Source organism: Pithys albifrons, chromosome 13 (genome assembly GCF_047495875.1).
Source record: "Pithys albifrons albifrons isolate INPA30051 chromosome 13, PitAlb_v1, whole genome shotgun sequence".
NCBI classification, from domain to species: Eukaryota; Metazoa; Chordata; class Aves; order Passeriformes; family Thamnophilidae; genus Pithys; species Pithys albifrons.
This window is the reverse complement of record NC_092470.1, coordinates 5,459,486-5,487,022: the sequence shown is the minus strand read 5'-3', so window position 1 is coordinate 5,487,022 and position 27,537 is coordinate 5,459,486. Positions and strand designations below refer to the sequence as shown.

At 47.6% G+C, this 27,537-nt stretch overlaps 1 protein-coding gene across 7 annotated transcripts in view; it reads left to right on the top strand.

Moving 5' to 3' along the window:
• The window catches only part of NEO1 (neogenin 1), a 173,686-nt gene that overhangs the window by 114,774 nt on the left and 31,375 nt on the right, over window positions 1-27,537 (top strand). For 4 of the 7 annotated variants that reach the window (XM_071568981.1, XM_071568980.1, XM_071568984.1 and 1 more), the window contains exons 8-12: window positions 15,699-15,918; window positions 21,035-21,189; window positions 21,796-21,944; window positions 22,828-22,966; window positions 27,048-27,097. In XM_071568981.1, coding sequence (XP_071425082.1) covers window positions 15,699-15,918; window positions 21,035-21,189; window positions 21,796-21,944; window positions 22,828-22,966; window positions 27,048-27,097 — 713 coding nt within the window. The remainder of the gene's footprint in view (window positions 1-15,698; window positions 15,919-21,034; window positions 21,190-21,795; window positions 21,945-22,827; window positions 22,967-27,047; window positions 27,098-27,537) is intronic. The other 3 variants (XM_071568983.1, XM_071568985.1, XM_071568982.1) reach the window with 1 other exon arrangement.

Here is a 27,537-nt window from a genome sequence, read left to right as displayed (position 1 = left end):
ATTTAATTTTGTCATGAGCAAAGGCTTCTATCCAGGCAAGGATATCCTGCATGTGATTTAACATTCCAGCACAGCAAACTGGGAGGAGGAATTGGAAGTTTGCAAGTAGTTGCAGAGCTGTGAGGCCTTTGGGATTGCAGAGACATCTCAGGAGAGCTCCAAGGGATGCATGAAGGGTCTTTAGGAAGGAGAGGGGCTTGACTCCAGTGTGCCTTCACCCTGGAGAGGGTGATGAGCCAGCCAGGAGGATGGAAGGACAGCGTGGTCCTGTGTGGCTGGTGGAGACCATCGAGGACAAGGAGAAGGTAAAGCTTTAACACAACTGGAGGTTGCAGATCCTGGTTCTTGGGCGGGTTTTTAACCACCTGGTGTGTGTTGGGGTGGCAGCAGGAGAGGGAGTTTCGGGAGCAGGCTGGAATTCCTTGTCTCAGGGTGTCTGTGTCTGGCTGGAGGGTGGAGGTGGAATTGGGAATTACAGGCTGGAGACGGGGCTGGAAGGAACCTCCCAGTTCAACACCAGCAGACACAGAGCCCTGAGGGACGCCAGGCTGTGGGAGAGCTGGACACCAGCAGGAAAGGTCTTGGTGGGATGGGCAGGAACTCCAGGGATGTGATTATTTCCCCCTTCTTGGCACCAGCTGGGCCACATTAGGAAGGAAGACATTGGCATAGCAGAGCCAGTGGGGACCTACCGAGCAAATTTGGGAGCATGGGGTGGACTGGGATGTGCCATGACTGAGAGAAGTGAGTCTGATGCTCCTGAACAGCATCTTTCAGCTCAGGCAGGGTTGAAAGGCTGCCCAAAGGGAAAATCTTGATGGGAGAAAAGAGTTCAGTCAGACAGGCCGCCCAGGGAAGGATGGAAATCCCTGTTCTTGGAGATAGTCAAGACACACCTGGACAAGGTCCTGAGGAACCTGGTCAAAGGTGGCTCTGCTCTAGCAGGGGGTTCAGATGAACTCCTGAGATCCTCCAAACCTCTGTGTTTCAGAAGGCCTGAGGTCTGAGCAGTGTGGGGGGACCCTTTTTATCTCTGTGTCTGTATTTTTAATGTAATAGCCAAATTAGAAGAATTTTGTGGTCTGTGTTTCCTGCCGATCTCCCTCAGAGAAACAGAAAAGTTCTGGTGTTGGTGGCAGTTGGACATTACAAACCACATTTGACTGAAGTCTCACAGCACTTCAGTTGCTCTGTATGATCTTAATTCCTCTGCTGAGCTGCATTATCTGAATCCTAATTCTGAGGGAGTTTTAAAGACATCATTTATTGACCTAAATTGGTGCTTTCTTGATGCAATTGAATTCCATCCAGGCCCGTTGCTGCTTGAATAATTTCATTTTCTGTGGGTATTTCTGTGCTGGGGTTGGCTGTGAGCTGTCTCAGGGCCCTGACAGGAGGTGGGGAGGGTGGGTGGAATGGGTGGGGGCTTCTCTGACACCCAGGATGGTGGAGAACATCAGCAAATCTGATCCAGGGGCTCTGGGGTCAGCAGGTTCCAGCTCAGACTGTGCTGCAGAGGTGTCAGTCGTGCCCTGCAGGTGGCACTGGGCTCTTGGAGGGCACCGTGGGGTGACCTGGACTCGCAAGTTCCACACAGGTCCCCTCCACTGACACCAGCAACACTTCCCAGCTCCAGCTGGGTGTCAAAGGCAGTGTCAAAAGCCTCATTTAAATCAAGATACATGAAATACTCTTGTGTTTTCCATAACTGTAAGTTCCATTGTTCTGTTGCAGGAGCAAAGATAAGTTCTTTTTGACAAATTTTGGCTTCTGCTGAAAGAAATGTGAAAGTTGGCACTGACAGGTTTGTGCTCTGCTTTGGCAAACCCAGTTACACTTTTGGGTATTTGCCATGTGCAAAACATTACAGAAATACAACTTACCCCTTGCCTGGTTCAGACCCCGGGGCTGACACTTCACCTGGGAGTTCAGGACCTATTTTGGATGATTTCACAGGTATCAAATGTAACTTCTCAGTTTATTACAGGGGTGGTTTTTTAGAGTATTTCTTAGAGTCACATATTCTGAATCAAGACATTTAGTGTTGTTGTCGAGGTAATCCAGTAAAAACCTTCTCAGTCTATGGAATTCTGTGGAGTTCTTGGAGACTACAAGAAGTACTTTAAAATTCTGCAGGGTGTTGTGGATGAAATGGCAGAGCAAGATGAAAAGAGTTCATTGAATAACAGAAAAGGACTCTGGGTGTTCCTCCTGCAGACTCTTCTGTTTCTGCACTCAGACAGAAATGTCTTTGTGTTCTTTCTGTCTTGTACAATTTTGTGTGTCTTAATGGAAGGGAGATGAAACCTGTGGTCCCTGTGGTTTTCAGGAGTGGCTTTCAGGAGGAGTCACAGAGTCCACCAGGAGAGAAATGATTTGTAGATTAAAACTGAATAGTGATGCTGCAAAGCCTTGCAGAGAAAAATTCACATTTTCTGTCGAGAGCTAAAAGCACTCAAAGGAGGTGGATCATGGACTGGAGGGAGCTGGAGATTGATGGACCTGGGTTGGGTTTGGATGTTTAAAGTCCCTTCCAGCCCAGCCCATGCTGGGGCAGCAGGTTGTGCTGAGGGCACCCAGCTCTGCTGGACTGGAAGCTGGGCAGGTGGGAAAGACCCAGCTGGTCTCACGTGGGGAAAGGGCCAAAGGCAGGAGAATGGAAGATCCAGAGTGATGAGCCCTGTGCAGACATGAGGAGCAGGGCAGGTTCCTCCCTGCTTTGTCTGTCCTGTGCCCACAACATCCCTGTGGGTTTGGGCTCAGCAGGTGCAAAGGTTTGTGCTTGAAGAGCAATGAATGTGACAATCCAACCTCACACCGAAAATGAAGTATTTAGAAACCAGTGGCAGTGCTGGAGGTGAAAGTGTTCCCAACTTGCTGCCTCAATCCCAGGCCTAGGGAATCCAACTAGCCTCAGATGGTGGAGGAACAGCTTGGAAGTCTCATTTGGAGCGTTGTGTTTCAGGAACATAAACAGCATCTGAAATCACAAACTGACTTCAAACAGTCAAACCCAAAGCCAAACTCTGGGAATATTTTGTGCTGGTTGTGTACACTTGGTTGCTAATTTTCTGTAAACACAGCAGTGTGTTCTCCTCTTTAACGCTGGAAGAGGGTTTTTTCTGGTTTAATTTTGATTTTAATTTACATTACTTTGCTATTATTCCTCAGGGAAAGGCAGCATTTGTGTTTCTCATGGCTGCATGTCTGTTCCAAACGGCCTGGGAGCTGTTTGAATTCACTAAGTTGCATTTCTTGACTCAATCCCTGTTTAATAAATGACCTTTACTTATTCCCTCTTTATGGGCCCTGCTTATATATAGACTTATTGAGAAGCTGAACTGATTAAACCACCCTAGATCTCAAACTTCCTGAATTTTAACTTGATGAATCGGGGAGCTAAACAGTTCTCATATCCTGCACTCAGTAGCCTATTCATGTTTAAAGCTGGCATGAGCTTTGAATAAATTGCTCTAATTTAGATTAAATTAGTAATAGATTAATGTTTGCCAGTGTGCAGTGAATTGCAGGAAGGCATAACAGAATTTATAGGAGGCTTTGATTGTGCTTATTAGTTTTCATTTCTTGTTTTATGACTGTATTTACAGTTGACTTGGCAAAGAAATTTGAAAGCTCCTGCTGGAATTCACACCAGCCATGACTCCCCTTGGAGGCTGCTTGGCACAAACAGGGGTTGTGGTGCTGCTACTGAGGCAGCTGTGCCTCGAAACACAAGTCTTTAATTTTGGTTTTCATGAGGGGAATTAATGGTTAAAAGGCACTTGGACTTAAAGAAATTCTGTGTCATGTTGGAAAGAGGAATAATACGTCAGGAATGTTGGGTGGGGGCAGAGCAAGGACCTGGAGGAGCAAAAAGCTTCCAGGTATTGTGAGGAACACTCAACATACATTAATCCATGTTTTCTGTGCTTCACCTGCATTTATTCTGTGTTTATTGTCCCATTGTGTGAGTGGAATGAGGTAGGATGTGCATACAATGTGCAGTGACTGTGAAAGAGGCTCGAAGGCTCCGAGTCCATTTGATCTCCTCAGGCTAATCCTGAATTCCCAAGAGAGCTCCACACTCCAATCAAAATCTCTTTGCCACCAGAAAGGGTAATAACAACAAATACACTCACCTCAGTATCACTGACCAAACCCTCCCATCCCAGTGATGTTTATGCTCATATTTCATGTGTTCCTGGCAGCCTGGCTGGATAATGGATTGTCAGGAGGGATTTTCCTGGGAACAAAGCGGTGCCGCTCCGGAAACACGAGTGTGTTCAGTGAGAGCAGCCACAGCTGCTGAGTGATGGCTCCTCTGCCTGGGTCTGGTTCTGGGGGAAATCCAGATCATCAGGGGAAGGCACTGACTGCAGGTTTGATGCCCCAGCGTGTCTCTCTGCCTGTTTGGCTTTAGTGGCTTGTGTTTTTCTCATTTCAGATGAGTGCAGGGGCAGGATTAGCTGTGGCTTGGTATCTGTCACGCTGCCCAAGGCATTTCCTCTGCCTTTATTCCTCATATCCAGGGCTGGGAAGATTGACAGAAATACCCTTAATTTGTAATTGATCCCAGGCTCGTGTTGGAAAGGAAAATATCAGATTTTGTCAGTCTCGCACCAGTGGGGAGAACAAACATGTGGGGATGGCCTTAATTGGTTGCTTATATTTCAAAGTTGCTAAATTATACAGTAACAGCAGAGGCAGCTGAAGCCATTTGGAGGAGGAGGCAGAGCATTGGTTGCAGTTTGGGCATGTAACAGGACTCTGCACTTGGATCCGTGGAGCTGGAGAAGCCTCTCCTGGTGTCAGTCATTTCCCCAGCAGCCTCAGCAGCATAACCTGGAAAGGCTCACGGGGTTTGTATGGGGGGGAAATGCAATAAATCCAACAAAGAAGTCTCACTTTGAATAATGAAACTGGGTGCAAAATGTCACCGTTCTCATGGCGATAGAAGAGCCTGTGTGGGGTTTTCCTGGTTGTTTCCCCTCTCCTGTTGCCCCTCTTCCCTAAAAGAGAAACTTAATAATTGTGGATCCAAAGTCTTTAGGAGACACGTGGATTCTGTGTTCCTGGTGACACATCATCTCTGGAGCTGCTGAAGGAAAATAAAGGAGGAAAGTTATACCTGGGTCCAGGTCACAGGGGATGGACATTCCCCCTTGGATTGTCCCTGCCCTCTCTCCTGCTCCTCTTCAGCACCAATTTACATACAACTGCTTTTAAATCTCATTGTTCAGGTGTTTTGAACAGTGGTCAATGACCACAGTAACCCACATCTGGAATGCTGCACTCCTGCTAAAAACTCCATCATGTACATCCAGGGAATAACCTCAAATTCCCCTGTGCTGGGTGGGATTTACAGGCCAAATTCCCAACGTCTGTCCTGGGGAAGGGCAGTGGCATTTTAAAAGCACTGATGGGATTTGCTCTTCTTGTTAGAGTTAGAAATACAAAGAAAGAAAAGAATATTGCACCTTTAAAAATAGAAAATGAAAAAAAATCTTAAGGAAGAGTTTATACAATTGGCTTTTGGGTCATTTATATGAATTCCCAAACATCCTGATACCTCATCCAGTTCCTATAAAAACAGTGGGTCTGAGCTGGCCTGTGAATGGGCAGCAAGGAGCAGGTTCATGTGGCCTTTAGCAGAGAAGCCCAGTTGGAATGAATATAAAAATCAAACACCACATCTAATAGTGTTGTCCTGTATGTGGTAATAGAGCACAAGAGAAAAGGTGGGTTTGTGGGCACTTTCTCTCCCTTCAAAAAATAATAATTGTGTATATATAAACCTAAATGGAAGAAAAAATAGAGTTCATATAAGAAACAAGTAGTTAAATAAGTAGTTAATGAGTAATTAAATAAGTTTGATCGAGAGCTGGGCAGAAATGAGGACGATGCTGACACACAAACAGCCTGTTCAGCCTCATCCGTTGCACTCCAGGATGGCAGAGTTGGTGCTGCAGAGCTGTTCAAGTGGCAGCAGCTCCCAAACTGAGGGAAATTACCTTCCACTTCCAAGTTACTTCTTGGAGCTAAACCCCATTTATGCCTCTGGCACAGCCCTGCAGGGTCCCCCCTGAGTGTCTGATCCCAAGGGAACTCTGAGCAGCCACTGAAACCAAGTCCTGCAGTTCAGAATCCAGGGCTGTTGGAGGGATCCATGAGCAGCAGGGTGGAACAGCAGCAGGAATTTCTGGTGGGTTCATTTGTTTCAGTTTAACCTGTTGCTTTGAAAATACATCCTGAATAGTCAAGTCGTGGGCACAGAATCCCAGAATGGTTTGGGTTGGAAGGGACCTTAAAGCTCATCCAGTTTCACCCCCTGCCATGGGCAGGGACACCTCCCACTATCCCAGGTTGCTCCAAGGCCTGTCCAGCCTGGCCTTGGACACTGCAGGGATGGGTTGGTCCTGCTCTGCCAGCACAGAGTGGTTCAGTCCTAAACCTGCCTGGTTCAAGGATTATTGGGATATTTATGGCATTTCCAGCCCTGGTGGCCCGAAATACCTGAAGGGAAGTTCTGGCCAGGTGGGGGTTGGTCTCTTCTCCCAGGCACTCAGCAATAGGACAAGGGGGCACGATGGGCTCAAGCTCTGCCAGGGGAAATTGAAGGTGGAGAGCAGAAAAAACTTCTTTGCAGAGAGAGTGCTCAGGCATTGGAATGGGCTGCCCAGAGAGGGGGTGGATTCCCCATCCCTGGAGGTTTTTCAACTGAGCTTGGCCGTGGCACTGAGTGCCATGATCTGGTAAAGGGACTGGAGTTGGTCCAAGGGTTGGACTTGATGATCTCGGAGGTCTTTTCCAACCCAATCCATTCTATGATTCTGTCATTACCTGAGTGTGCAAACACAGAGGGAAAACTGAGCTTCCCAGCAGACCCCACAGAAGGAGAGGTGGGAAGGGCAGGGATCTGCTCAAGGGGGCAGAATGAGTTACTGGCAGAGGCTCAGTGAAACTTCAGAATCTTGAAATCTTGGAATATGCAAATAGCTGGTGCAAAAACAACCCCTGTCTGAAAGCACACGGTATTTTTATTAATAACTGCTCCATAAAGAGCTTTGCTCAAATATAACACGGTGGCTTTTGAAATAAAATCATTGCTTTCCTGTTATTATTAAAGTCAAATTGCAGCAGGTTGTTGCAGGTTCTGCTGCTCTCAAGAGGTTTCTTAATCCTGCTATGAGTTCAGTTTATGAATATTTACAGTAAGAGGATACCCTGGGCAGGGATCGGTGGGTGCTTTTCCAGGCAGGTTTCCTGCCTTGGGTTCTAGAGGTGTGTTTTGTTTGGGGGTTTTGAGTCTCTTTCCTCAAGGGGTGGTTGTTAAAAAACATACTGAATTTTTAAACCCCTGAATATTCGCCACTGAGTTTGAAGATCAAACCCATCGTTTTGCAATATGTTGTTATGGTTGGAATTCCTTTCTGATAACAAAATCCGGTTCAAAGCAGGGAGGTTTGAGCTCCTGAGGGACAGGTGGAGGTGTGTTTGGCTCATTTCCTTTGTTGTAACCTGAGTCTCGTGACCAAAATCCACGCAGGGTCTTTTCCCTTCCCACCCTGCACAGGGCTGGGGGGTTCTGGCAGGTGAGAGGGAGCAGCTCCCTGGGATGGGTCAGCAGGGCCCAGCACACCTTGTTAATGGTTCTGTGATGAGACAGGAAAAAATCAAATTGTTTCCTCTCCACCAAAGCATTTCATGGTGAAATGAGAGCGGGAGGAGGGCTCGTTATCAGGAGGGGTTTTATGACTTCCCTTCAAACACAGGCTCGTGTTTATCGCTCTATTCACACAGCCCAGTTCATTCAGAGCCCCCTTTACTCTGGGAAACACAACCAAATAAATGCTTCAAAATCCTAATCACTGGGTATTAGTTAAACATTTGCTTGTTATGTATTTTTGGTGGGGTTTTTTGCAATAGTGTGCATTGAGTGAAGAGTAAATAGCAGTTCTCGTTCCCAGTGGTGATGTAAATTAATCTAAGGCAATTAAAAATTAAAAAAAGGCATTTTGCCTGCCTGCTTCGGGCGAAACGTGGCGGCACAGGGAGATAAATAAGCAAACATCTCCAATCCATTTTCTGAGGAAAATGAGGGATGTTGTTTGGGGGAAGGTCTGTTCCTCAGGGTGGGGGATTGTGGTTGGGTTTTTTAGTCTGAAGGACAAAATTGGTTCCAAGTGCCTTGTTGGGTTCATGTCCTTGAGCCTCTCCCTTGAGTGAGGTGACCCAGGGAGATACAAGTGTGGAAAAGGAGTGAGCTGGTCCAGGATGGAATAGCAGCACAAAGTTCTGTAGCATTGAAAAAGAGCAGGAGGAGGAGGATGTCCAGGTTTGACTCCTTGAAAAGTGAGGACAGGACAAGGGACAGTGGTTTTAAACTGCCAGAGGGCAGGGCTAGATGGGATATTGGGGAGGAATTGTTGGCTGTGAGGGTGGGCAGGCCCTGACACAGGTTGGGCAGAGAAGCTGTGGCTGCCCCACCCATGGAAGTGTCCAAGGCCAGGTTGGACAGGGCTTGGAGCAACCTGGGACAGTGGAAGGTGTCTCTGCCGTGGCAGGGAGTGGGACTAGAATGGACTTTCACGTCCCTGCCACCCCAACCCAGTCTGGGCCTCGCTGGTTCTGTGCACCCAGGGCAGTGTGAGGTGGATTTTCAGCTGATCACAGCAGGTGTGGCCAAAGCTCTGCAGGACAGCCCAGCAGTGCCGTGGGGCATCCCCGTGGTGCTCCAGGGTTACACAGGGAGTGGGGCTGGGGCCCAGCTCCCCGGGCATGCTCCTTGTTTCTGCAGGCTGGGCTCTCCAGGCAGTGCCAGGGACAGCAGCTCCGTGTCCTCCTGTGCTCCCTGGAGATGTTGATCCATGTCCTATTTGCGCTCCCTGGAGATGCCGGTCCATGTCCTGTTTGTGCTCCCTGGAGATGTTGGTCCATGTCCCCCTGTGCTGCCTGGAGATGTTGGTCCATGTCCCCCTGTGCTGCCTGGAGATGTTGGTCCATGTCCCCCTGTGCTGCCTGGAGATGTTGCTTCATGTCCCTCTGTGCATCCTGGAGATGTTGGTCCATATCCCTGTGTGTTCCCTGGAGGGGTTGGTCCATGTCCCTCTGTGTTCCCTGGAGATGTTGGTCCATGTCCCTCTGTGCTCCCTGGAGATGTTGCTCCATGTCCCTTTGTCCCCCCTGGAGGTGCTGCTCCAAATGCTCTCCTGCTTCTCTTTCTGACTCATTTCCTTATGCAGGAAAATCACACACAAAGTCTTGCAGTTTCAATGTCTCATGAGGCGTGATTTTGTTTACAGAACACTGAATTTGGGTTTTTTCATGTCAAGCAAACACAGATCTGTGTCTTACACCAGGTAAACAGGGCCATGGTGGTTGGCATCATGAAATCCAGAGTCAGGAAATGTGTGTTCATTCTTTAACACACTTTCCTTGCCATGTCTCTTTAGTCACCATTTCAGTTGTGCACCTCTTAGTGGAAGAACAGGCATCCCATAGATTGCTTTTAATTAGTTTTTCAAGGGAAGGAGTTGATTCCATTATTATAAGTGATCTGGTTGGCCTGTGAGAACTTTCCAGGGCCAGGGATCTGGGTTTTCTTTGAACATGTTGCCACACAGGGAACAGCTGGGAATGACAAGGTCCCTTCTGTCCTAAAATTATGGATTTGGCATTTGGAAAAGGGCAACAGTTTGATATAAATGAAAACACAGAGAACAAATAGGACAGAAAGCGAAATTTTGAAGGTGTGTAGTGTGGGGTTGGTAGTTTTGTTATTTTATGTTGTTATATTGCATTGCAGCCCAGTGCTGCTGTTATTTTAAAATTCTATAAGGGTAAGAAAATCAGTGTTTTTTGAGTGTGACTCTTTGAAGCATCACAGCCTCTGATTCCTGGTACGAGTTGAATCATTCTGTTCCAGAGGGGGAGGACTAATGCATACACTAAAGTTCAAATTTAGGAACATGGTGCCTTAGGGAAAGGAAAGAGTTTGAAAGTCTTGATTACCTTTCTGGAATCAGTTGAATAGTGATTTATGGGAAAAAATGTTATTTATTGAGTGAACAGTTTTGTATGAACATCCCAAGTCAAAGTGAAGCATTTCGGTGTCTCTGAGGTATTTTTTCTAATGGAATACAGCTAAAATACTAGATGTGTTGAGATTTGAATGTCCCAGGTCCTGTTTTTTCCAACAGGTTTTTTTGTAAAATAATAATTTGCTGGTAGTAGTTGCAGTAGGTCTTTGCTGATGAAATCAAAGATTTATTCACACCTAAAAGCTCTAAAGTCCCTGTCAGGTGTTCAAGGTAAGGAGCTGTTTGGAGCTGGTCCTGTGCAGGGCTGAGGGTTGGACTCGATGGCCCTTATGGGTCCCTTCCAGCTCAGCACATCCTGGAATTCTGAGATTCCCAGAAACACCTGGATCACCCTCTTGCCTCAGCTCCCAAATCCCTGACGCTCTCCTTGGACAGGTGCTGTAACCAGGGCTTTGCAAACACTTGAATATGGCCAAGGATAACCTAAATGTGGTCAAGCGTAGCCCAAATGTGGTCAAGCGCAGCCCAAATGTGGTCAGGAGTAGCCCAGATGTGATCAAGAGTAGCCCAAATATGGTCACTAACCAGTTCTTCAAGTGTTTGTGCATCTCAATTCCTAATTCCAATCCCCCCTTCCCAGGGTGGGTCATGGCAGTGCCCTGTGAGGTGCCAGGGGAGCTCAGACAACAGGAGCACCTGGGGCAGATGACAGATAACATTCCTGTCCCCTGTTCCTTTGTGTGCTGTGTCCAGGGGTACAACTGGAATGTTATTGCCAAACAGGAGGAAGCCCTGACTGTGCCAATAACGCACCACAGGAAAGAGGAAATCTGAACCGGAGGGGCTGGACAACATGGAAAATATTTCTGATAATTAACCAACAACCAGGGCATTCCAGTGAGCAGTTTTCAGGTGGGGCACGTTGGACAGAGGTGCCATTGGTGTCCTGAGGGGTGACAGTGGAGCAGCACCCCAGGCACGCTCCGGTTGTTTGTCATCCTGCCATGGGGAGTTACACTGAGAGCACCAGGGGAAATTTTCCCTACCAGATGGAAAGCTGGGACCACACCAGTGTGTCCAGCTAATTGACACTTTTATCCTCTTCCATGTCACCAGCCCAGTGTTGGTGGCATTAAAACTTTGTGCTTTTGCCAGGGACGGGTCCGAGTTAGATAAGTTGGTTATTTATTTTAGAATCAGAATATCCTGAGCTGGAAGGGGCCCACGAGGACCATCTTAAGTGAATGGTCCTTGTGGAGATCAAGCCCACAACCTTGGCATTAGTTGCACCACGCTCTAATCTCATTTATTTGAGTCCAAATCCTTGTGGGTATTTGCACACCCTGCAAAATACTTTGATAAATAGTTGCAGTAGTTGCTGTCTGCTCAGAAGGAACCCTGGAAAGAGAAGCGTGACAGAGGGGACTTAAAGATTAGCAATGGGAATGTTCTCCTACCCTTGTCTTGGCTGGAAGTCTTGGTGTTAAAATGTTCTCCTGCTCCTGTTCCTGCCCCTCACCTCTCTGGGGAGTTGCTCTGCCCTGCCCTGGGGATGCAGCTCCACTCACTGCCAGTGGTTCTCAGGAGTTCTGCCATCCTTTGCTCCCAGTTACTGCACGGCAGGAGATGAATGACTGTGCAAAGCACTTGTCACCTGCTGAACGTGCTTTTTTGAAAATGAGATCCATGTGAAACTGGGTAGGAATAGCTCTGCAAGGAGTATTCCAGCAGTTAGGTTTTAAAAAGTGCTGAAAGATCTGCTGGAAAGAAGAGCCTTGTGTGGCACGTTACGTGTTCCACCGAGCGGGGAAGCTGCGAGTAATAAAGCTGCTCCTTATTGGCATTTCAGCTAATTGTGGTGTAATTGCTCATTAACACAGCTCTGCGCTGCCGAGCGCTCTGCTCACATGGCTGGGTACAAATCAGTTAGGGATGGCACTCCAGGCATTCTGGGGAAGAACAGGGGAAAAAGGAAGGGAACAGCCCAGCCTTGTGACTGTCCCAGGGTTATCAGCAGCACCAACTTGCCACCAAGCTGGTACTCACCTGTAGTGCTCAGGGGGTTCCCTCTGTCACTGCCTCCCTTATGGGGGGTTTGCAGGTTCTTTGTCCTGTGTGTGGTTCACAGTTTATTTTTCAGCTGTCAGGGTTTTGTGGTGTGTGACTTTTCTCCCTGGAATGATGTCGCAAGGAGGATTCCTGGGTTTGAGCCCTGCACGGGGGGAAACTGGGGGTCTGTTGGTCTGGGGGAGTAAAACTGGGGGTCTGTTGGTCTGGGAGGGGTAAAACTGGGGGTCTGTTGGTCTGGGGGGGTTAAAACTGGTGTCTGTGGGTGTGTGTGTGTGGTAAAACTGAGTGTCTGTTGGTGTGTGGGGGGGGTAAAACTGGAGGTCTGTTGGTCTGAGAAGGTAAAACTGGGTGTCTGTTGGTCTGGGGGGGGTTAAAATTGGATGTCTTGTTCTAGGGGGTTAAAACTGAGTGTCTGTTGCTGTGGGAGGGTAAAACTGGGTGTCTGTTGGTCTGGGGGGGTAAAACTGGGGGTCTGTTGGTGTGTGTGTGGGTAAAACTGGGGGTCTGTTGGTCTGGGGGGGGTAAAACTGGGTGTCTGTTGGTCTGGGGGGGGTAAAACTGGGTGTCTGTTGGTCTGGGGGGGGTAAAACTGGGTGTCTGTTGGTCTGGGGGGGTTAAAACTGGGTGTCTGTTGGTCTGGGGGGATAAAACTGGATGTCTGTTGCTGTGGGAGGGTAAAACTGAGTGTCTGTTGCTGTGGGAGATCTTGGCAGCTCTCCCAGACTCATCACCTCGATGCCTGCAGGTTGTTCCAGCACTGTGTGCACTTCACTGGAGTAAAGATGGATCCCTTTCATTACAGGGGAAGACAAATACATGAGTGGCTGGGATGGCTTTTAGATTTAGCAGATGAACTTAAAAAATAGTCCACTTTGACCAAATGGGATGATTTTTAAGGCTGGGCAAGATGCACATTTTGCATCAAACCTGTGTAATTTGAAGCAGATCACCTGACAATATTGCCAAAGCAGGTGAAAGGAAACAAAGTATGAGTGGAAGGTAACGTGGTTTGCATGTCAGGCTCTGAAAAGCCATGGCTGTCCTGCTGGTGTTCTCTGGGGGTTTCTTTGTAAGTCCATAGAGTAGAAATGAATGTCTTGCAGCCTCCTGGAGTCAAAATGAAGAAGTGCAGTAGTGGCTGTAAGGAGTTTGTTGTGCTGGAACATCTTAACTTTCTTTTTAAAAAGCAGAGGGGCTTCATATGTTAAGTATTTGTAATAAATGTGTGAAACCATCCAAGATCTCACCAGGATGGGTCAGGAGATGGTCCTTCAGAGGGTGTTTGGCTGGTGCAGCTGTGAAACACAAGTTTGTTTCTATAACAGAACAGCTTCCCTGCAGATTATTCCTTAAACTCTTTGATGGGTTAAAATTATATTGTGAATGTGATTAGTTAATAGAAGGGTGGGAAATTAAAGCTGTCTGGAAGGGAAATGTGGTCAGCTGAAGTGTAAAGTGAACAGAAATTTGGAATTTGAAGTGCAGTGGAAGCCAGGCAGGCAGGACAGTGGGAAAGGCATGGAAAGTGATGGGCACCCAGGAGGGTCCTACAAAGTTCCTTGTTCCTCCTTGGGAACTGTGGAAGGAGTAATGATTGGTGCAGTGAGGGGATCTCCAGTCCAAGAATATTAACATGTCTGGGATTTAAACACAGGAGAAGCCTGGTTGATGTCCCCAGGCCCACAGGTGTGGTACTGGATTGGCACTGGGATTGTTGCTCAGGAGCAGGGATGGTGGTTGGGAAGATCCCCTGGCCCTCAGTCAGGGCTCTGCTGAGTGATCTGCACCATCGAGGGCATCCCTGGGGGAATGGGGCTCTGTCCAAGCCCAGAAGAGCTGAACGTGGTGCATTTCTGCAAGAAATCTAATTGTGGAACATAAAAATAGGGATTTTTAGATAAAAATAGATTTTGCAATGAATGTGAAATGAATGGTGTCTATTGATCGTGGGGGGCTGCTGGAGAATACTTAATTGGGATCCTCAGCTATTAGGGGAAAGGATAATTAAGAAGATACCCTTGAGAACGTGTCTTTCTGTGCTCCATCTTTTGAATACCAAAAGCTGTGTGTTCCTGGCTCTGGGATTCTGTCTCAGTTCTGTCCATGAGCTGGAGTTACGTGGTGCAAACCTGATAAAAACCAGTGGTTTGTTCTTATGTCATTGTCAGGAGCTGCCTAAGAAATGGAAAAGGAAAAATGAGAGTTCTGCCAATTCCAGACCTACTTGTGAGCTGATGCTTGGGTTGACAAGGGGATTTTGACAATTTAAAATGAGGTTGTTGCTGATGGAAGACATGTCAGTGTGTCTGCCTGGAGGTTGGGTCGTTCAGACAATGTTTCCTCATGTAGTCAGGTTGTTTGTGAGGTTTTCTCCTTGAGTATCAAGACACAAATCCACGTGTTCTGGTGGAGAGGCTGCAGCTCTCAGCAACAGCTCTACTAGTCCTGAACTTCTTTCTCAGGAAAATCAGAGCCACTGTAGTTAGTTCCCATAATTAATGAGTGAATAGAAATATTTGGCAGGGTGGATTCCCGTGTGGAAAATGTCATCAGGTGGCTTAAGCTTGATAAATAGTTAAAAATCCCCAAAAACTCAGGGCTTTGGGGTTTTGTTACTAATTGTGCTGTTTGTAATACTTGGTGGTAATTGGGGTCCAGCTGCTCAGAGTGTCACTGTTAGATTTGCTGGTTGGATTGCTTTAATAGGATTTGGAGAGCAGCTCTTGGTACGGTGCAGCTTGTGCTGTCAACTCCAGCCTTTTAATGCAATAATCCCTGGGATTTATCCTGGCTTGGAGCAGCAACACAGGAACACGACGTGACTCAGGCTGCAAAGTTGGAGAGTGTGGGTATGATCCGAAGGCAGAGCTGTTCATGTTGGGGGTGGTGTTGTAGGGGATGTAACAGGTGTTATGGGAGGGAGGAATTGGGATTCCTGTTGGTGGCAGGAAAACAGTGTCCTTAGGGAAAGTGCCCTGGGATTGTCACCCCTCTGGCCACAGGCAGTGGCACAACCCACCCAGTTCAGAAAGCAGCGACTTGTGAAATGATGTAACTGCAAAACCTGGATGAGTTTGCACTTGAAGCGGTGTTGGGTTTCAGTCTGTCATTTTTTTATGATTGAAAATAGTATAAATGAATCCTGCATGTTAATGAGCTAATGTACAAAATTGGGTTCTGGGTGTATTTGTGAATAATTAATGCAGGTTGGGGTTTTATTGTTAGGGGTGTGGTATGACATGTGGTTTACAAAGCAATGACAGTACTGTTTGCTGCTGGTATGTCCTCTCCCGAGGTCGGATTTTATCCCCAGTTTCACCCTTCCCTCCCCACTGCCACTTCATTACAATGGAGGTTTGGTCTGCTTGCTCCAAGTGATGTCCTGTAATACCCCATTAGTGGTCAGTAGTTACCTCTGCCTGCATGTCAGCCTTCAGTTTAATGGCCTTTTTTGTGTGTTCATTTTCTTTTGTTTCCCATCGTGGTTTTGTTTATTTCTTTTTGTGTTTTTTTTTTCCCCTGTTCTCTTTTTTTTTAAACCGTGGTGATGTTTGCCCTTCATGTTCCCCAATGTTTGCACATGCCAAGATGTTGCCATCCCAACATTGCCTCCCACTTCACTGACCAGTGCCACTAATGACCATCTAGCACCAGCCACAGCAGGACCGCTGCCCTCGGCCCCGCGGGACGTCGTGGCCACCCTCGTGTCCACTCGCTTCATCAGGCTCACCTGGCGGCCACCAGCCTCGGACCCCCAGGGGGACAACCTCACCTACTCCATCTTCTACACCAAGGAGGGGATAAACAGGTAATGACCACGGCTCTTTGCATGGATTTGCTGATGACACCAAGTTGGGAGGGAGTGTCGACCTGCTGGAAGGCAGGAGGGCTCTGCAGAGGGATCTGGAGAGACCTGAGAGATGGGCTGATTCCAATGGGATGAAGTTCAATAAGGCCAAGTGCAGGTCCTGCCTTTTGGCCACCCCAACCCCCTGCAGCGCTCCAGGCTGGGCACAGAGTGGCTGGAGAGCAGCCAGGCAGAGGGACCTGGGGGGACTGAGGGACAGGGAGCTCAACAGGAGCCACCAGTGTGCCCAGGTGGCCAAGAAGGCCAATGGGATCCTGGCCTGGATCCAAACTAGCGTGGCCAGCAGGCCCAGGGCAGTGACCCTTCCTCTGGACTCTGCCTTGGGGAGGCCACACCTTGAGTGTTGTGTTCAGTTCTGGGCCCCTCAGTTGAGGCAAGAGATTGAGGGGCTGGAGCGGGGCCAGAGAAGAGCAACGAGGCTGGAGAAGGGACTGGAGCACAAGTGCTGTGGGGAGAGGCTGAGGGAGCTGGGGGTGTTTAGCCTGGAGAAGAGGAGGCTCAGAGGTGACTTCAGCACTGTCTGGAACTGCCTGAAGGGAAGTTCTGGCCAGGTGGGGGTTGGTCTCTTCTCCCAGGCACTCAGCAATAGGACAAGGGGGCACGATGGGCTCAAGCTCTGCCACGGGAAATTGAAGTTGGAGAGCAGAAAAAACTTCTTTGCAGAGAGAGTGCTCAGGCATTGGAATGGGCTGCCCAGAGAGAGAGTGGATTCCCCATCCCTGGAGGTTTTTCAACTGAGCTTGGCCGTGGCACTGAGTGCCATGATCTGGTAAAGGGACTGGAGTTGGCCCAAGGGTTGGACTTGATGATCTCGGAGGTCTTTTCCAACCCAATCCCTTCTGTGATTCTCCCTCATGCTGGATTTGTAGACACTGTGATCCTGGAGTGCTCAGTGGGGGCTCAGAGGGGTGTGTTCCCCTCCCTCCTGTGCCCAGAGTTCCTCTGGCCTTGTTGCTGCATGGAGGAGTTTTCACAGGCACAGTTTGATTGACCACAAACAGTTGCTGCCTGCTCTGAGCAGCCTGTTGGGAGCTGAGAGCAGCAGGGGCTGTCACAGCGTGTCAGGAGCGCTGACACTGCTGGCAGTGCCACCTCAGTGGGCATGTGAGAAAAATTTTCTATTTATTGAATTTTTCCAAGGATAACAAAGTCCATGAAGCAAAGGAAATTAACAATCAGAAAGGTTCACTTACAAACACGTGTTGTGGTACCCTGGATAATTCCAATCCCCTAATGCACCCTTCCAAAATCAGATTTCCCTCCTTTAAAGGCTCCTAAATCCCACCCCATCCACACAACCGAAAGGGCATTCCCTCACCTCTGATTGGTTATGTTATGTTAATTAAGAGGCAGGGTCTTGATTAAGATGGCTGTTTCTGTGGTTGTCAAGTGGAGGGGGTTTACTTCATTTACATTTATTTTACAATATCTGATTCCCAACCTTAACGTTTCCACAATACCCCTATAGGTTAGTAAAAAAACCCCCAAACCTTTAACATGCATGCATTTCCCTTTTTTGTTTGTAACTTTTGGTTAATTAATTTGCTTGAAAAAACCCGTTTATTTGTTTCTCATAGGCACAGGGACACCCCCAGAACCCACGTGCTGCTGAGAGGGGAGGCATGTGGGGCTTTAAAACTCTGTAAATTGACTCTGATTGCAGAGGCAACTCTGTGGTAGGTGATGGTTAAACACCACAGTAGGTTTTGCTTAAATGTTGATTCCCTCCTAATAATCCCTGTAAATAGAAATTAGATTAATTCCTCCCCATCACAAGCTTATGACATATTATCCCAATGGATAATATCAATCCACCCCTTTTCCTTCCTGACAGGATCTACTGCTCGGCATTATGGTTTCAAATTGTTGTGATAAGTTTGAGGAAGTTGGAGCTAACAATCATTTGTAGCAGTGCTTAATTAATTGCAATTTAGCTTATCAGATTTATTACCCAAGGGAAAATTATGTCTCCCTACTGACGAGAGCATGAGACTCAACAAAGTCATTGGAAGAGAACAGAGCACACACTGCTGCTGGTGGGGAAATTCCTGCTCTTCCTTAATTCTGTGGGTAGACATCTAGTCCAGGCTCATGGCAATTAATTCAGGCAATTAGTAGCATTTTCTTGGCCTCAAAAACATTAGTTTTTCCACTACTTCCTTACTTTGCTCATATCCAAGGTGTTTCAAGGCCAATTTGGAGCAACCTGGGACAGTGGAAGGTGTCAGGGGTGGGACTGAAGCATCTTTAAGGTCCCTTCCATCCCAGACCATTCCATGATTCTGAGAGGAGCCTTTCAAAGTGTGGAGGTGGCTGTGGAGGTGACAAGTTACTGCTTCTCTGGCTGCACAGTGTCACCAGCTGTGTCCCACCCAGGCTTGGTGACACCAGAGCTGAGGCCGTGACATGGGGGTGGAGGGACGTCTCGTGGCTTCACTGTCACAGCTCTGCAGCACCCCAAGTGATCTGATCAGGTGCAATTACTGTCTTACACAGTGCCAGGGTTATTTCATCCTCGTGTTAGGGGTTTGTTCCACCCTGAAGGCAGTTCCTTCCCCTGGAAAGGGTGTGAAAATCCAATTGTGCTGAGGGGAGGTTTAATTCCGTGAAACTCAGAACTGCAGACTTCGAGATCTGGACAAAAATAAGAGAAATAACCAGCATGTTGCTGGTACAGGAGGATAAATTTCACATATGAGATATTCAAAGACTGTTAAATTCATGGTTCACTGTAGTGTGCTTCAGACACAGAAAATGGGGCTTAATTGTGTGTAATCACACTGTCAGAGTGTGTCTGCAGCTCCTGCCCAGCTGACAGGGCTGGCACAGGCACCATCCACTGCCTCATAACCCCCCAAATGCTGGTTGTTGTATGTAAGTGCAACTGCAGACTTGGCATTGCAGACAAACAGGTGTTTGGGGACTTCCCTGAGGTGCTCAGGAGCTGCTGTAAACCTTGGCTGGAGGTTACAGAGCTCTTTGCTGGGGGTTAAACTGGACTCTTGGAACAGTCACAGTGATCCTCAGGGTGATGCAGGTGCTGTGGAGCCCACCTGGCTGTGCCTGTTATCCCACCAGGTACAGCAGCATTCCAAAGAGATGCTCCAGGCTCCCCAGCAAGGGCATAAAGGAGAGATTCATGCAGCACTTAATTAGATGAATCTCACCATATTTTTACCATAATGTTGTGAGGGCACGTTCCTGGTTATTACTGAAAATTGCAGTGCTTTGACATGTCTATTTATTTTTGGTAAATGTTGTTTTTCCAGTAAAATAACTCTGATTTTTTTTCTAATTTTAAATAATAACCTTGGTTTGTTGGTTATTTTTTTTCCCAGATGGAATCAGGGAGTGCTCTTACCCTTGAGGCAGAAAATGCAATATTTTGCATGTCAATGGGAGCCCGATGTTATCCCACAGCTGTGAATCCATTGGCACTTAGTCTGGGCTTTCAGATCCCATCCCTGTGGCTAAGGCTCTTCTTAAAGGAAACTCCTTTTGGGAATGTTCTTGCAAGGAAACATTTTGCTAGAAGTGGAAAAATCAGTGGTGAAAAGGAACAAAAATGTGAAATAAATGGAACTGTTGATGCAGTGCCATTTTAGCTCAGCTTCACGAAGGGGAACATTCTAGAAAATGGGTGTAAATAGGTGTTTAGCTACAGCGAGTGGGTTGTTTCCCTCTCTTTAGCTACAGGGTAATAGTGCAGAAATCAACAGGGATTGCAGAATGTTTTCAGCCAAGTTCTGTTTAATCAACCACTCTGGTGGATCTAAGAAGAAATAAATGAAAAATGGGGATTTTGGCATCGTATTTCCATGATGGAAACTGAAGCAGGATGGCTGGCAGGTGGGCAGGGGAAACACCAGATTTCTGCATCAGAAATGCTTTAATGGGAGGTGGTGATGGACAAGACTCACTGTCCCTGCAGAGAGCCAAAGAGAGCCTGGCAGGCAAAGGGGAAGGATTGTATTCCCAGCAGGCACATTTTCCTTGTTTTTCACAGTGGGAAGTTTCTGATTTCTGCTTTTGTAGCACTGCTGCTGTTCACATTCACAGGAGCTCCTTTCCAGAGGGGGACCCAAAGGCAGCTCCAGTAAGTTCAGCTGCCAATGGCCTGATTGGAAATAAAGTCTGTCACTGGTTAATGATCAATCCTCTAATTTCCCCTAAATCCCGATAAGAACTGATGGAGTTTCCTGGGTGCAGTGGGAAGTGTTGGGCCCCAGGGGTTGGTGGGGGGTCACTGAGCACCAGGCATGGCCCTCCTGTTGCCTCCATGCACAGTGTGTGTTCTCCCAGCTGGATTGAGCTTCCACGGTGCAAAATGCTGGCCTGACAGAGGTGCCCCTTCCCATGCAAAGTGCATTCCTTCTGTCTCTGTGGGGCTGCTGGAAGTTGGAATCTCCACTCAGGTCCACTGGAGGCCAATTCCATGTGCACAGCACAAGTGGGAGGCACTCACAGCTCACACAGAAGGGCAGGTTGACTCCTGTTGCCTCCAGTCCATGTGTGGATCCAGCATTGGAGCCACAGCCGTGGCCTGGGAATCCTGAACAAATCCAATCACCAGTGAGGAACACAGTGAAGTTTGGAGGAACAAGAACACGTTAAAACAGCTCCTTTGAAGAACACACTAAAAGCAGCCCCGTGATATTAATAGAAATGTCCCAAATCTCACCAGACTCTGCTGCTTAAATAGTTTTTCTTTTGGCTTCAGAGCTGCAGGATAAACTGTCACTGTGAATTATCACATGCTGTTATGGGAATAACAAAGAACTGCTGAGAGTTGGGGGCTGTCAAGTGCAGTTCATTCTGTTACTTCAGCGCTTTTCAAAGAGAAGTTGCACCATTTGAAGCAGTTTGTCAGCAGCAATTTAGGCACATGGTTGTTGTGTTGTGCAGAGAGCACAGTGTGAACCAGCACGTCAGTAACACGTGGGATCCATTCCGTGGGATTCATTCCAGCGGGACACAACTGCTCCTCATTTACCCCTCAAAGCCCCTCTTACTGATCAGTGGTTGTCTCTGTGCCCAAACATTTTCCTTCCTGCAGGGAACGTGTTGAAAATACGAGTCGTCCTGGAGACACACAAGTGATGATCCAGAACCTGATGCCAGAGACTGTTTATGTGTTCCGAGTTGTGGCTCAGAACCGGCACGGCCCCGGCGAGAGCTCGGCCCCGCTGAAGGTGGCAACGCAGCCCGAGGGTGAGCTGGAATGGGTTGAGTTTTCCTCAACTTTGGGGTTGATTTTGGTTTTATTTTTTTTGTTTTCCCCATTCACGACCTTTCCCAGAAGTTGATGCTCTTAAAAGTTGCACTTGGCAGACCATAGTTTCCAAAGATTTTCCAGGCTGGTGGCTTGGTTGGATTTCTTGCCACTATTAAGAACTTATGAGACATTCCTTGTTAAATTCTCTAAACTGTTATAAAGTGAATGCTTTTAAAGTGTCATTAACTTACCTCACTTGGCTAGATCATGGTGCTAATAACACCAAGGTCATGGCTTTGATCCTTGCATGGGCCATTCACTTACAGGTTGGACTCGTTCCTTGTGGGTCCTTCCAGCTCAGGATATTCTGTAACTGAAAGAGGGAAAAATGCCGAGTCTGTCCCTTGTTAGGATCATTCCAGATAAAAGGACAGTGACCTAAGGACCAGGATCTCCTTTGGCAATTTGGTCCCACCTTTCCATGCCAGTGCTGAAATGGGAAAATGGAAAGCTGTTTCCTGGGGTGATGGAGGGTGGGGTTGTCCCTGCAGTGCCCACCCTGGGCAGCTCCAGGACTAGCAGGTTGTACTGCTGTGTTGCAGTCCAGCTGCCGGGCCCGGCTCCCAACATCCGAGCGTATTCCAGCTCCCCCACCTCCGTCACCGTCTCCTGGGAGACGCCGCTCTCGGGCAACGGCGACATCCAGAACTACAAACTCTACTACATGGAGAAGGGCCAGGACACCGAGCAGGTACAGACACACCACCCACCTGCAGCCTGTGTGCTGGGTGTGCCTTCAACTCCCAGAAACACCTGGGGAAGGGTTTGGTTTTCTGACAGTCTGAAATGTGGAAGGGTTTGAATTTAAAGTTCCAGTATGAAATGTGTATGGCTTGGAATTAAAATTTTTTTGCTGATGGCCTGTTTTTGGTGGGTTCATCAGCATTGAGTAGCTTTTGGGGAGGTCCATTGGATCATGAGAGTAGAACACAGATGATGGAGAAGATGCCTGCACACATTTATGGGCTGGTTTTTAGTATATCAGGCAAACTACTGATTTTAGCATGATCCTTGATCTCAGCTGTTTGTACTTCCTGAGTTCTTGGATCCAGAGATTGATATTTTGATACTGCTGAGCATCCAATTGATTGAATTTCCTTATGATTCCACCAAAGCATCCAGTGTGTTCTGTAGAAGTTTAGGCTGCCCCCTGAGAATAATGAGGATTAATCCCACTCGTCACAGCCCCATTCCCATCCCACTGCATATCAGTATGATTCCAGATTTAAAAAGCAAAGGGTAAAATATTTTTCTTAGCCCTTAAATACTTTTTTACATTTCTTTTAAACAGGCATGATGCCTTTTCTAATTCTGCATCCCACTATTCAAATGATAGTCACAATTCTTGCTGATAGAGAAGTCTCCAGGTCCCTTTCCATGTGCAGAGCCAGTGTCCATGTCAGGACTGAAACAGGACAGGGAAAGTTTTCTCATGCTCCCCACAGTTGGCACCTTCACAGTGCTGGGTGTGGATGAGCCGGGGTCGATCCGCGGGTGCCGCAGCAGGTCCCGTGTGTGGCACAGGAATTCCTGGGCAGGGTGGCAGTGCCATGGGGGTGTGTTTGTCGTGGCAGGACGTGGACGTGGCCGGGCTGTCCCACACGGTGACAGGGCTCAAGAAGTTCACCGAGTACTCCTTCCGTGTCGTCGCCTACAACAAGCACGGCCCTGGCGTCTCCACCCACGACGTCGTCGTCCGCACGCTCTCCGATGGTAAAGCTCCTTATTCCCTGTGGGGTTTGCAGGAATTACCTGGCAATTTCCTGTCAGTGAATTTTTAACCAGACTTTTATGGGGTTTGCTCATTGTTGCCCTGTTTCATTAGTAGTGTTGTTGCTGCATGTGGCTGTTTGTGGTCAGGATGCCCCAGAGGCCTTTCAGACTGGGGGAAGGGAAATCACTGCACCTGCAGGAGTATCTGGGACTGTGATTATGGAACAATGGTGTCCTTCACTCCTGCATCAGCACTTTATTTCATGGATTGATGAGTCTACAAAGCATTGAGAGCAGACATTAAAATAAATACATTGTATGCAACAGCTCCCAATTATTTTTGGGTTCTCTAACATTTTTATATATGAACAGACTTTTCATTTTTGGGGTGTTTTCATTTTCATTGTTTTCCTGTGGGGAAACGTAGCGTGTCTCTGTTTGCACTCCAGCACAGATACATTAAACCTGTGGCATGTGATGGTGAAAGCAGGACCTGCTGCCAGTAGTTTTTATAAGGCAAATGAAGAGGTAATGTGAGCAAACAGAGATACACAAGCAACTGTAGGATGATCCAAGTTAATGTCCACTCATAGTTTTTATAGAGAAGATTAGATATAGGAACAGTCAGACAGAAAGTGAGTGGAGCCTGGAATCATCTCCCCCGGAGTGATCAGATGAGCAGAGAGGAGATCTGTCCCAAATTCTCTCTGGGTCTGAGCTTGTTTCTGGGGCTCACTTTCTCTTCCATGAAACCCTGTCAGGATCTTCTTCAACCCACACCATCAAGTGGACAAAGATTCTACAGATAAATTTCCTCTGAACCATCCCCCCTTTTTGTCTGTTCTGCCCCTGCTCTGTGTTAGTGTCACTTGTTGCCTGAGGAGGGGCAATAACCAGTGTCCACAGCCCCCTCTGTCCCTCTGTGGCCCTTTGCTGTGCTCTTCCTCATCCACCCACTTTCCAGGTTCCCAAGTCACAGGAATTGTGACCCATTTCTCTTGTGGAAGCTGTTTCCACCTTCAGTGCCCTTTTCTGAACTTCTCTCCAGGTGTTTTTCCTCTTATGTGCTTTTAAAAGGGAGGTAGACAGGAGTAAAATTGTATCAAAGATGCAAGTGAGGCTTTACTTCCCTTTGACTGACTTCTGGCTCCTTCTGAGCACAGAGGTGGAAACATCCTAAGGTTTTCCTGCAGTTCTTCACCATCAGACCATACTATGGGGGATCCACAGCTCATCTCCCACTGTGTCCCTTCCAACCAACTCCTGCCTTAGTTTTAACCAGCTCTTCACTCCAGCGAGCTCTTCTCTGCCATCCCCTCTTGCCTCATTCCTTAAGAGCTCTCCAGCAGGTTTGTGATGTGGGATTTCCCTTGAAGAAGTGAGAAGTACTTAACATTACTCCTGTTACTACTCCTGTTCCCTCTGAATTTCATGCTTTATTGTTGCTTCAGTTTATTTGCCTCATCAAAGTTCCTGATTTGCTCCTTGGAGTTTGAGGGGATCCTGTTGTGGTATTGGCATCACATTTGCCATCTCCCACTATTGAGGTAACTTGGGAGGGGTTATATAAGTTGTGCAACTGTTTCATTTCCAAGTTCCCTTAGAAATCTTGGAGGAATTGCACCTCACCCTGGCAAGATGCTGCTTTTCCTCAAGTCCAGCTCTTCCATAACCCCTTATATTGACATTTCAGTTGGAGAGACCCTGTGAGTCCCCTGTGGGGACATCATGGAAAGCTCTTCTTTCCCTTTCCCACCCTACAAATGCAAGGGGGGCTGTGTGGCCTTATCTTTGTCTTTTTCTTTCCTACCCTGACCATTTGCTAACCTAATTTCTCTAAAGGGCTTCCAGCTCTTTAATTTGAAGGAGCATTCATTAATTTTCAAGTTTTCCTGAAGTTCTTTCTTCTCCATCTACTGTTTTCACATTTAACTCACAGATACTTATTTTCTAAAGCTCTCTGAAGGATGTCATCCTGCTTCTTCCCATCTCATAACCTGCTATTAACCTTGCTGCTCTCCCCCTGCAAGGTCTCAAATCTTTGAGGAAATGATGCACATTTTCTTCCTGTGTTTCCTTATTGCAGGGTCCATGAGCAATCTCCATGCTCCCTGCAGGGATTTCTCCCTAAGCTTCCCTTAGCCATGACTTAACAAGCATCTGCATTTTGATGTGGGTTTTTGCTCCTAATCTGTTCCGGTGCCTTGTTGCAGGGATGGCTCTGCAGGTATTACCATTCAAACCAAGCTTTATGTGCTGCTTGTGAGGATTGCTTTTCTTCTCATGGAATTCCTGATCAGGGATTACAGCTGGAAATGCAATCTCTGCATCACATCCCAGCTGAGGCGTTTCCCTCCCAGTCTCTGAGGCCTGAGCATGTTCTGGTGCTGGTGCCTGTGCTGTGCCATGCCAGGCAACACCTTTCCTATGGAAACATTTGGCAGGAGATCTTGGGAAGGAATCCTTCCCTGGGAGGGTGGGCAGGCCCTGGCACAGGCTGGGCAGAGAAGCTGTGGCTGCTCCATCCCTGGGAGTGTCCAAGGCCAGGTTGGACAGGGCTTGGAGCAACCTGGGATAGTGGAAGGTGTCCCTGCCATGGCAGGGGGTGGGACTGGATGGTCCTTTCCAACCCAAACCGTGCTGTGCCCATGAACTGTGCATGTGTTGAGCTATATTTTTATGATTACATTTACATGCACATGTAGGACAAGGGGGCACGATGGGCTCAAGCTCTGCCAGGGGAAATTGAAGTTGGAGATCAGGAAGAAATTCTTTCCAGAGAGAGTGCTCAGGCATTGGAATGGGCTGCCCAGAGAGGGGGTGGATTCCCCATCCCTGGAGGTTTTTCAGCTGAGCTTGGCCGTGGCACTGAGTGCCATGATCTGGTAAAGGGACTGGAGTTGGAGCAAGGGTTGGACTTGATGATCTCGGAGGTCTTTTCCAACCCAATCCATTCTATGATTCTATGTCCTTTCTGGTGTCCAGCTGACTGTCCTGCTCTCACCAGGCTGGCAATATATGCATGAATTACTCATCACTCCTTTTGAAACCCACGACTTTAAGGTTGTTCTGAATGTAGGCACCATCTGCATGGAATAACCAGCAAAAAAAGCTTGGCCTTATGTCACCTCCTTCTCTCACCTGTGTTTTTTAAAGCCCATAGCACTTACTCCCAGGTCTGGTGATTTCATACTCAGTTCAGTGGGCAAGGGAGGGAAAAGCAAATCCTCCCCATCTCCATTTCTGCCATGGGGTGGTGGGTGAGGGGTGTTTGTTTGACCCCACCCAGTGCACCTTTCACTCATCCCAGGGCTGCTCTCACTTCATGCACTGGGAGTGTTCTTTGGGGTGAGTTATTTGGAAAGTTCTTCAGGCTGGAGCAGTCTCTGTGCCTGGTGTGCTCCTTCCATGTCCTTGTGCTGTGCTGGAGCCTCCCCTTCCTGCCAGAAAACCCTCAGCTCTGCCCTGGGGTAACATTTGGGACTCTGATGTGCTGGCACCAGGATTTCCCTGGGCTCAGGTTCTCTCTTATGTTGCCTTTTGGTCTAGCCATGAGCTGTAAGATGCTACAGAGAGTAAAGAACTAGCAAAGAGTGGCAGCTTAAAGGCAGACTTGTCCTTGTGATGCTCTTCCCCCACTTTGTGTCACAGGGACATGGTGACTCTGAGCTTTTTCTGTTCCAGAAAATCACAGTAAAAAAACCCATGACCTGAATTTCAAATGTGGGTTCCCCAAATCAAGCAGTGTGTTAATTACATATATGCTTTGGGAAAATACTGAATGGGATTTTGTCTCTGATAGTTTATGAGAAGTACCTTTTAAATATCAAACATTTCTATTTAGATAGCTGTAATAAGGAAGGACCTGAGTAATGAATTCTTTGTGATGAAAATACAGAAACCCTCCTCAGCCAGTCACTGTAGGTCAGAAAGTACTTCTGGGAGGATTTGGTTGTTCCTTTATAAAGTGTCTTAAACCAGTATGGTTTGTGCTTCCTTAATGAATGAGAGCAAGGAGGGATTGGGTATGGAAATACAACATTTGAAAATGTTGGAATTGTAATTCCTTCAATGTTTCTAGTCCCCAGTGCTCCACCACAGAACCTGACGCTGGAGGTACGGAATTCCAAGGTAAGATTGGAGAAGTTCCTCTTGGTAATGGGTAAATAAAGGGCTGGTGGGTCTCAGAGGGACCACATTTTGGAGCTGCCAGGGGTCCCTTTTCTCCCACGCTGCTGTGTGTGAGCTGCCCAGCAGGAGAGTGGCTGGACTGAAGTGCTGAGAGCTCCAGTCCAGTGGTGGGCTGGTCATGATGGAATGCAATAAGACAGTGACAGTGCACCAGAGGCTGCTGATGAGAAGGGTTTAATCAGGGACAAAAGTCTGAAGGACCAGAGCTTGAATTCCTGCTGATTAACTGCTGTTCCCAGTGTGTGCACACACAGACACACATTTGTATGTCCTGGGCACTGCAGAAGAGACAATTAAACACTTGGTCCTTGTGAGCAGAGTTTTTTTTCTAAAAGCCTTTCCTAAAATCCTGTTTCCCAATGCCTTGCTGTGCTGCCTTC